This window comes from Chelon labrosus, assembly GCF_963514085.1.
Source record: "Chelon labrosus genome assembly, chromosome: 4".
In the NCBI taxonomy this organism is placed as follows: Eukaryota; Metazoa; Chordata; class Actinopteri; order Mugiliformes; family Mugilidae; genus Chelon; species Chelon labrosus.
In genome coordinates this window covers 28,590,668-28,600,892 of record NC_140340.1, presented here as the reverse complement: position 1 = coordinate 28,600,892, position 10,225 = coordinate 28,590,668, and the positions used below count along the sequence as shown (strand labels likewise).

Sequence of the window (10,225 nt, the reverse complement as noted above, 5' to 3'; positions counted from 1 at the left end):
TAATGGATTTTGTACAATTTCATTTACATACATTTTTCCTTCATACACACATTCAGATACATTCTTTATTCATTTCAGTGTGGCTCTTAAATTGTAAAATACTCATGTGTTGTACATGATGCAGAGATGAAAATCAACGTGGCAGCTAGGAAGAGAAACTGTACAATATTTATCGGATTGCATTGAGATTAGAGATTCCAACTTAATTGACATGGACACTGAATATAATCATAATACAACTTTTTTAACATGTGAAAAGTGGTTCTGACCACTAAGTGGTAATAGATAATGGATGGATTTACTATAGGGTTCCATATCATAGTAGCCGGTTTTGTATGGCACACGGATGGAGTTCAGGCCATTGGGGTTAATAGCTGGCCGTATTAACCTCATTTTTAAATCCATTCAGATTCCATCAAGGACTAAATGAAGCTGTTGACATGCAGGTTGATGACCATCACCTTTCTGTTCTCCACACTCCTAGTCTTGACGCTGACTTCCTAACGCTGACTTTGTTGTCATCCTCAGTGATGGTCCTGATCAGAAACCCTTTTGCAACATCTTACCAGTCAACAAATATGAATCAGTGGCGCAACATATGAGATGTCAGTGTTGTTGTACAGCTATAAGGCACCATCCCCCCTCTTCATTTATCTGAAGGTGGTTCTGCAGGTACCAGTTCACACAGCCATGGTTCAGCTCTCTGTGCTTCCTGTTCCAAGGCCTTGTTCCAACTCCTCACCCAAGGCCGAAAACCACAAAATCAAGGGAAAACTTTTGTAGGTGACTGTTAATTGAGTGGTGTGAAACAATATCCCCGCCCTCTTATACAGTCATGGACGAAAGTATTGGCACCCCTGGAACTTTTCCAGAAAATGCACCATTTCTCCCAGAAAAAGTGTTGAAATTACAAATGTTTTGGTATATACAGTTTATTTCCTTTAAGTGCATTGGGACAACACAAAAAAGCAGAAGAAAAAAGCCAAATTTGACATAATTTTACACAAAACTCAAAAATTGACTGGACAAAATCATTGGCACCCTCAACTTAATATTTGGTTGCACACCCTTTGGACAAAATAACTGAAACCAATCGCTTCCTATAACCATCAACAAGTTTCTTACACCTCTCAACTGGAATTTTGGACCACTCTTCTTTTGCAAACTGTTCCAGGTCTCTCAGATTTGAAGGGTGCCTTCTCGCAACAGCAATTTTTAGATCTTTCCATAGGTGTTCTATGGGATTTAGATCCGGACTCATTGCTGGCCACTTCAGAATTCTCCAGCGCTTTGTCTCCAACCATTTCTGGGTGCTTTGTGAGGCTTGTTTTGGATCATTGTCCTGCTGGAACACCCATGACCTCTGATGCAGACCCAGCTTTCTGACACTAGGCCCTACATTACGGGCCAGAATGTTTTGATAGTCTCCAGATTTCATGATTCCTTGCACACAATCAATGCACCCAGTCCCAGAGGCAGCAAAACAACCCCAAAACATCTTTGAACCCCCACCGTATTTGACTGTAGGTACCGTGTTCTTTTCTTTGTAGGCCTCATTCGGTTTTCTGTAAACAGTAGAATGACGTGCTTTGCTAAAAAGCTCTACCTTAGTCTCATCTGTCCACAAAACATTGTCCCAGAAGGATTGAGGCTTACTCAGGTATGTTCTTGCAAACTGCAGTCTTGCTTTTTTATGCCTCTGTGTCAGAAGTGGGGTTCTCCTCGGTCTCCTGCCATAGCGCTTCATCTCATTCAGACGACGACGTATTGTTCGAGCTGACACCGTTGCACCCTGAGTCTGCAAGACAGCCTGAATCTGTGTGGAAGTTGACTGAGGTTGTTTATCCACCATTCGAACAATCCTGCGTTGCATTCTTGCATCAATTTTTCTCTTTCGTCCACGTCCAGGGAGATTTGCCACAGTTCCATGGGTTAAAAACTTCTTGATTATATTGCGCACAGTTGACAAAGGAACTTTAAGATCTCTGGAGATTGACTTGTAACCTTGAGATTGTTGATATTTTTCCACAATTTTGCTTCTTAAGTCCTCAGACAATTTTCGCCTCTTCTTTCTCTTCTCCATGCTTGGTGTGGCATACACAGGCAAACAACACAAAGGTTGAGTCAACTTTTATACATTCCAACTGGCTTCAGTTTTGATTTCTATATTGCCAGCACCTGTTACTTGCCACAGGTGAGTTTAAATGAGGATCACATGCTTGAAATGAAATTATTTACCCACAGTTTTAATAGGGTGCCAATGATTTTGTCCAGTCAATTTTTGAGTTTTGTGTAAAATTATGTCAAATTTGGCTTTTTTCTTCTGCTTTTTTGTGTTGTCCCAATGCACTTAAAGGAAATAAACGTGTATACCAAAACATTTGTAATTTCAACACTTTTTCTGGGAGAAATGGTGCATTTTCTGGAAAAGTTCCAGAGGTGCCAATACTTTCGTCCATGACTGTATGTATGAATAAATAGTGGAATTCAAAAGGCTAACTCAAATCATGTGTAACCCACATTAAAACATGATATAATTAAGTGGGAAATGATAAATGTATTAAAATGCAAATATTAGTTAAACAAATCAAAATGTGTATACTTCATTCAATAGGTCATTTATATTCAGTTTATTATAATTTAAATTAAAAGGCAACACCGCAGCCAGCTATGAAAACGCATACGTCACATTGTCATCTCGCGAGAGTTGCGCATTCTTCCTCTGCGAGAGTGTCAGCTGACCTCTTGGGAAATTTGTTAACGAAAGTATCCAGTACAGCAATGTCGCTTATTAGTGATCGATGTATTGGTCGATTGCAGTGTGTATGACAACTGGAGAAGCTTGTGTTCGTGTCTTATCGTTCACTCAAGTATTTTACAGTAGTTGTAACCTTGGATTTGAGTCTTCTGGATCGGTAAGATGTTAATGTTTACTATGTGAAACTGTCGTTACGGTGGGTCGGCGTCCGTACGCTGGTACTCGTATCACGTTTGTTTTGATGCTAACGCGAACCAGTCGGCTTTTATACTGTGGTACTGGATTCCAGTTAACAGGCCGTTTTTACGTCCAGCATTGTTTTTTTGCCGTGTTTGTTTCCAGTGAATGCGCAGGGAATATCATTTAAGTCACAAACAACGCCTTTTCCGAGGGAAGCTAGCAAGCTAAACGTAGCAGCGTTAGCTTAAAACCCCTTTAATATTAACTGTAAGTAATGTGATAAACCTTCTTGCTTAGACTGCGTTGTGAGTAGCTAGTCGTTATTAACTTTAAGTTTTTCTATCGAGGACGGTGACGAATTTACTCCGCCCCGTTTTCATTTTTGTTTATCACACTTAAGCTAGGTCGGCTGTTGTAACGCGACTCTTGTCCAACTGTTGAGTTAAGTAAATGTTAACGGGATTATTTTAGTTTTACCAGTTGACACTTTAAAGCCAACTCCAACAGTGGCCGAAATAGCAGACAGTCTCGTTACATAATGTTTATTTAAGAGGAGAAAGCTGTGATAGGTGCCTGCGTAGTAGTACCTCCTGAAATCTTAACTCCCTCTTGTCTCTAAAGCAACAATCAAAATCTCCTATGTGGTTTGTGGAAGGGCAAACGAAAACAGCATAAGAAAAACAGAGTATAAAAATATAAAATAGGCATATAAAAAATACAATAAGGTGCAGGCAAGAGAACAAACATGTCTAGTGAAGCTAGTGGATATTAACCTATTTATTCACTCTTTCCTCTCAGGCTCTGACACCATGCTAGCCACAGTAACTGCTGTGGTTGGGTTTGCTCAGTACAATGGCAGTGCTTCACCCACGCCACAGCAGAACACAACATCGTTCCCAACCTGGCAACCCGACACTGAAGCCAACATCACCAAGCCTCACAAGTGTCTCCAAGTTCTCTATGAGGACATTGGAGAATCCAGGTAATCACATTGTTAATAAAATGACTGGGAAGCACAGTGCAGAAGAGTCCGTAAAGCACACTTTGTTGTTAATCATTCATGATACTTTCAGATTCCATTCATAACCACCTCTCTGTCTTAGGGTGCGGTTCTGGGACATTTTACTGCTCGTGCCTAATGTGGCCTTCTTTGTGTTCCTGATGTGGAAGCTGCCCTCGGCCAGGGCAAAGATTCGACTCACCTCAAGCCCCATCTTTGTCACATTTTACTTGCTGGTAGGACACCAGTTTAAAAACCTATACATAGTATACAGTGTGAGCATGAATGGTTAATGTCTAGCATAGTCTAACATGTGGTGTTCTGTGTGTTGTTGTTTTTTTTAGGTTTTTGTTGTAGCAGGAGTTGGAATCACCCGGGCTATAGTGTCCATGACTGTCAGTGCATCCAGTGCTGCCACCATTGTAGATAAAGTAAGAAAGTATTAAGAAATCATGGCGTATAAGTCGTATAAAACTCTTAAAATCAAAAGTTTGGTTTTTTGGTTGCAAGTTGAGGGAGCATTAAGGTATAATCTGGTATCCAAAAGATGCCCAATGGGTAGCCACATAGGCACTTACAGTTGTGTAACGTGCTGTGGTCTCTAAAGTGATCACTCTGTTAAAGTTGTTTCCTTTTTACTTTACTAATATTTCAACTGGAACTGTACAACAAGGCAGAATGTTTAATTATTATCTGTGTAAAATAATGAACAAAAGAGTACACTCTACTGTACATGGGATATATCTGCTATTTGTATTAAAATAGTTTTAGCTGGACATTGAATAACAGTTTGTAATAACTTATGGTGATAAAAGCAGGACATATATTTTTAATTATTGATTATTCATTTTTATTGCGTGGAAGAATGCTGTGCATTTTGAAACTGTGACTGACAACACATTGTGAGCTGTGACATTCACAAGACACTCATGGTTAAAAGTGAATAGGGTACATTTGCAGGAAATAACAACTTTTTTACATGTACATAAAGCTAGTTTACGTATCTGATAGTGATTTCTTTGTTGTATAAATACTTCACTCATACTGCGTTACCAGTCATCACAGTATCTTGACAGAGATGTCTTATATTAAGGACCCAGAGGGGCTAGTATGAGCTGCAGTATAACTGGGGGCTTTCATGTCTAAAAAGAAAAGCACTACTGACATTCCCCACATACCAGAGAGATCCCTACGGAGCTCACAGTGATGAACCAACTGTTCTCATAGTTCTTTGTCCTAGCTGCGCTGCTGAAGGAAAACCGATTATGTAATTCTTTTGAGTCTGACTTAACATGTGTAGTTATGCATGTCCTCAGTTCAATGTATGTGTTACAGCAGCTGATATATTTTGCCAGTGGTTTCTCATGTTCTTTGTTGTCTCTTTAGGTGCTGTGGGAAATCACACGTTTCTTCTTGCTAGCTATTGAGCTCAGTGTGATCATCTTGGGACTAGCTTTTGGTTAGTCTGATACTTTTTGTTTCATTTCCTGTTTTCTGTGTACATGAATAAGTGTGGTGTTCACTCTGATATTTTTAAAGCCCTGATTATAACTATGCTGCTGAGTTTCTGTTTTTACAGTATTGTTTATCCATTAATTAGGTCACCTGGAGAGTAAGTCCAGTATAAAGCGTGTACTGGCTATTACTGCTGTGTTGGCTCTGGCATACTCCATCACGCAGGTAATAACAGATGATAAGAGGTTAGATATTGTTATAAATGCTTGACACCATGGCAGGAAATATTGCTTAGTTCTCATACTTCATGCAGTTAAATAAAATAATCCATTGCTTTAGGGAACGCTAGAGATACTGTATCCTGACAGTCATCTATCCGCTGAAGACTTCAACATCTATGGTCATGGAGGACGGCACTTCTGGTTGGCCAGCTCCTGCTTCTTCTTCCTGGTCAGTAACCTGTAGCTCTGAAGCTCTAGCAACATGAGCAAACCATACTTGATAACCAGTCTCTAATATTTGGCTTGTGGTGGTGTTATTCTTTTAAACAGGTGTACTCTTTGATTGTGATCTTGCCTAAAACTCCATTGAGGGAGAAGATATCTCTGCCATGTAAGTTACAGAGTTTATTGACTGAACAGTTGAATTAATAAATTACATATTACATTGATTTCTAAATGGAAATGTAGTGTAAGTGGAAATGTAAGGGATGCAGCACTTGCAAGAAACAGAACTGTTACAAGGTATTTCAAGAAATCTGAGAGTAATTATGACATGTGCAAAATTACTAAACCCCCAGGTTTTATTGTGCAAACATTATTTCAAAGTATTAAACATCAAGAATGTGGACCTAAAAAATCAAATACTTTCACATTTGACAGGGCGTTTTGTGATCAGTAATTTAAATTATCTCCAACTTTCTGGAACTCACAATCAGACATTCACTCTTCCTTCAGGCCACTGTATTTCCCTTGCTGTGCAGGCGACATTATTGTTATTTTCAAATCCCCACTCAATGGCTTAGAGAATTGCATTGTTGTTGAGCTTTACCGCATGGCTTGGCTAGTCAGCATATTTCACATGACAATTTTTGGTAGCTTGAGGACTAAATTAAGTCCAAGCAAGTTACAGAAGTGCTGAGAGTTTAGGTTTCCTCTTACAGTCCAGAGGCATATATATTTGATTTATTGGTAATCCTAATATGGCCTTAGGTGTGAATGTGAGCATGAATAGTTGTTTGTCTCTCTGTGTAGCCCTGCACTGGTGACCTGTACAGGGTGTACCCTGCCTCCCACTCTGTGCCAGCAGGGACATGCTTTTGCATCCCCAGCAAAAATAATTTATATATGTATATAAATCAGATTATTAAAACTAGCCCAGGGCTGCCAGAGTTTATTATACAATTGTAAAAGTCTAACATTTCATGTAATTATGATGAATGGCAACCTTATACCCACAAGGATGTATAACACTGTGTAATGTGCCAATTCCAAATAATTCAAAGCATTTGTTCTTTCTATTAATCTTTGTTGTGCTTCCTTTGTCCAGCTAAGAGGAGTTTCTATGTGTATGCTGCCATCCTGTCTTTACTGAACCTCGTCCAGGGCCTGGGCAGTGCCCTCCTATGTGCTGGAATCATAGAGGGACTCTGGTCAGTGTTATTCTGTGTTGGCATCACACTTGCATACGTCTGACTGAAAAGTAATGCTCCACAAACGTTCAGGAACTGTTTTTTGAACAGAGTAACTGAGTAACTGAATTTTGTTGGCTGAAACCACTGGGATGACTCTATGTAGTGTTGGGTGCTTTTAAAGTTCATGGTAAATGGTAAATGGCCTTGTTTTTATATAGCACTTTTCTACCTATTGGTACTCAAAGCGCTTTACAGTCACAGACACATCTATCCATTGGCTCACACAAGCACACACACATTCACATGCCAGTGCCACGCAACTGGGGGTTCAGTGGTTCAGTGTCTTGCCCAAGGACACTTTGGCATGCGGCACATTCCAGGTATTGAACCACTAGCACTCTGGTTCGTGGACAACCCATTCTACCTACTGAGCCACAACTGCCCCCGATAGAACTGTTTAATAAGACTGTGTTCTCTTTCTCTTCCTTGAACCAGCTGTGTGGATGTCACGACCTTCCTCTACTTCTCCACCTTTGCTCCGCTCATTTATGTCACATTCCTCAAAGGCTTCTTTGGGTAGGTAGTCATTCAAAATTTCCAGAATGACCGTGTCTGCAGACCAGGAAAACAAGTAAAAAATCTCTCAAATCAGTTCTTTAGAGAAAGACATTTTGAAGGTATTAAAAAGTCTTTCATTTTTATTACGAAGGTCTGTAGATAGTGGCATCAGTTATAAAGTTCTGACTTTTAATCTAATGTAAGAAGGTAGTAAAATACTTATTATCATTTGTCCATCAGTCTTGTGACATGTCTCAAGGTCCTGGTGATCATAATTGATGTTATCTTTGTCAATGTAACATTTGAAAAAAAGCTGACCTTGCTTTTCTCTTTATGTTACTATTTTTTTCTTTTCTGCAGCTCAGAGCCAAAGATCCTATTCTCCTACAAGTCACAGGTGGATGAGCCAGATGAAAGTGATGTCCACCTTCCCCCAACTATCGCTGCAACACTTTCCCGCAAAGAGCTGACTGACCAGGGCCTGTACTACTCCTCCACCCAAATCGATGGCTCTGGTCCAAGCAGCTCTCGAATGGTTGGAGCGTACCTTGACGATGTTGCCTCCGGACCCTATGGGTCCAGCAGCATTAACAGCATCGAAGCTGACCGATGGAGACCTATCAACGTGTGAAGAGGATTTGTACAACTGAACTTCAATGTTGTGCATGAATTGTGTGTTAGGCAGGATGGCCATCAGAAATGTTGGCCAAAAAAATGCAGAACAAAGCGGCTCGATACCAAGGAAGGATACTGCTTGAGGCCAGAATAAATTAACAAGTGAACGCTTAAGGAGAGACCTTCGCTTGCCTGTGGGGGACTGAGTTTAGCAATTGCTTTTGTAACACTGTTGCCAGAGTGCACTGCTGCTATAGCTCCATATTAGGAGTACTGCCCTTCATTGTGGCCCTGACAGCCTTGATATTGATTCTGTCCTGCAGGCTCTTAGACGTGGGAGTTTACCGACGGGACGTTTTCTGTCATTCCTCTGTTGATGTTTTAACCTCATTTCATGTACCCAGGTCTGTAAAATCAATTTAACTTTCTTTTGGGGACAACTCAACATCTGTACATTCCCACAAAATGCTCTGAATAACAGCATCTCAACTGATTTCATCATCAGCTGCCTTGTATCAGGTGTGTGGCTTCAGTTTGTACTACTGATCCCTGTGCAAGGGCGTGTGCTAATTAATTTCAGTGTGTGTACTTTGTCTTCTGAAATAGGTGCTGTCCCTGCTGTTAACAAGTGAACTGTGTTTATGTGATGTGTGACATAGCAATATAATATTATAGCAATGCTATAATGTTAAAGGTTAGAAAACATCTGTAAGGCCATCTATTAGGAATGACAGACACACAAGCATATTTGAAATTGCATTTCATGTATAAGCTCCCTGCTTTTCATTTATTTGAGCGTTGGTGTATTTTCTGCTATTGCTTTAAATTCTTGCGCCAGATCAGTCATTCCTGCTACTAAAAGCTTTTGCTATTTTCTGTGTGATTTGCAGATCAGAAACCATTTTGTGCATTCCAGTTCAAACATGTTTTTATTTCGTAACATAATGTAGTGCAGTTCTGCTTGCTGGGAAAGAGGATGCTGTTGGTGAAATTAGACCAGAAACAGTATTGGTCAGTCTAAGTGGTGGTATTGATACAGCTTCTCTATATCAAAAAGGAGACCCAGTGTGTGGGATTTAGGGTGATTTATTGTCAGAGATGGAATATAAAATTCATGATTAGGATTTCGTTATAGGTTTGTATAATCCTCTTCAAAACAGAGCAGACCATGTTTCCACGGTTGCCCAGAATTGACAAACTAAAGGTTCCAGCATGGACGTTTGCCGCTTCTACATTATTGGGCAGAGAAATCCTACACACTGTACCTACAACTAATGAAACGCTATTAGTACCACCATTATATTATTACAAGGCTGATTAATATTGCTCCTTGTCTGTGTTTTGTTCTTTTCAAGTAATTGTGAAATCAGAAATTGTCAACCTAATTCTTATAAATCACCTCATATCACATTATGTATGTATGTATGTATGTATGTAAGTATTCCAAAAAGACCATGTTTGGTATGAATTGATTGCTGTATTTAAGCTGGCAGTATTCATCAGTGGTGGTCACCTATGCACAAAATGCCGTGGTGCATTTACTTTTACATAATTATGAGCAAACTTGCAAAGATGTGTTTCCAAGAATTTCTGTGTTCATTTTCCTTTAAGTAGTTTCTGTTCAAATTTTAGTGCTGGGGAACATTGTTGTATTCCTTGGGAGTTGGATATTTGGAAATCATTTAGCTGTTCCATGACATCAGTTCACATGGTGTGTGGCTACACAAGTCCACTCTCGATGCATAAAATGTTTGATGGTGAAATCATTGTGCAAATGGTGTTTGAATTGCCTTTTCATTTCAGCGCATCGATTGTACAGTATTCCGCCCTTAATAGTGCAATGTGTTGCGTGAGCATTTTATGAACAACTAAATAAACCATGGCCTCTTCATTTCTGGTTATTGTTAAAAAAAAAAAAAAAAAATAGGATATCACACCACAGTCTGCTTTCCTGTGGTAACTACAGTCTGCTACATGTAACGTGATCATCACAGAACATTTGTTCAGTCAGGATTTGTGCCTCTTT

The 10,225-nt window shown here is 39.7% G+C and overlaps 1 protein-coding gene across 1 annotated transcript; it reads left to right on the top strand.

Annotated features, from left to right (window-relative positions):
- Positions 1-2,761: 2,761 nt before the first annotated feature.
- tpra1 (transmembrane protein, adipocyte asscociated 1) lies at positions 2,762-10,088 on the top strand. Its single transcript, XM_084543382.1, has 11 exons — positions 2,762-2,915; positions 3,737-3,920; positions 4,042-4,174; positions 4,283-4,369; positions 5,325-5,397; positions 5,539-5,618; positions 5,733-5,843; positions 5,945-6,005; positions 6,942-7,044; positions 7,522-7,602; positions 7,945-10,088. Exons 2-11 carry the CDS (start codon positions 3,748-3,750, stop codon positions 8,213-8,215), a joined length of 1,173 nt encoding a protein of 390 aa, XP_084399508.1. The 5' UTR covers positions 2,762-2,915; positions 3,737-3,747; the 3' UTR covers positions 8,216-10,088.
- Positions 10,089-10,225: the final 137 nt, after the last annotated feature.

Excerpts from the sequence above, each read along its gene's own strand:
- tpra1 (XM_084543382.1), top strand. The coding sequence starts at position 3,748 with ATGCTAGCCACAGTAACTGCTGTGGTTGGGTTTGCTCAGTACAATGGC. Across the intron at positions 5,844-5,944 it reads GCTCCTGCTTCTTCTTCCTG|GTGTACTCTTTGATTGTGAT; the intron begins GTCAGTAACCTG and ends TCTTTTAAACAG. Across the intron at positions 7,603-7,944 it reads TTCCTCAAAGGCTTCTTTGG|CTCAGAGCCAAAGATCCTAT; the intron begins GTAGGTAGTCAT and ends TCTTTTCTGCAG.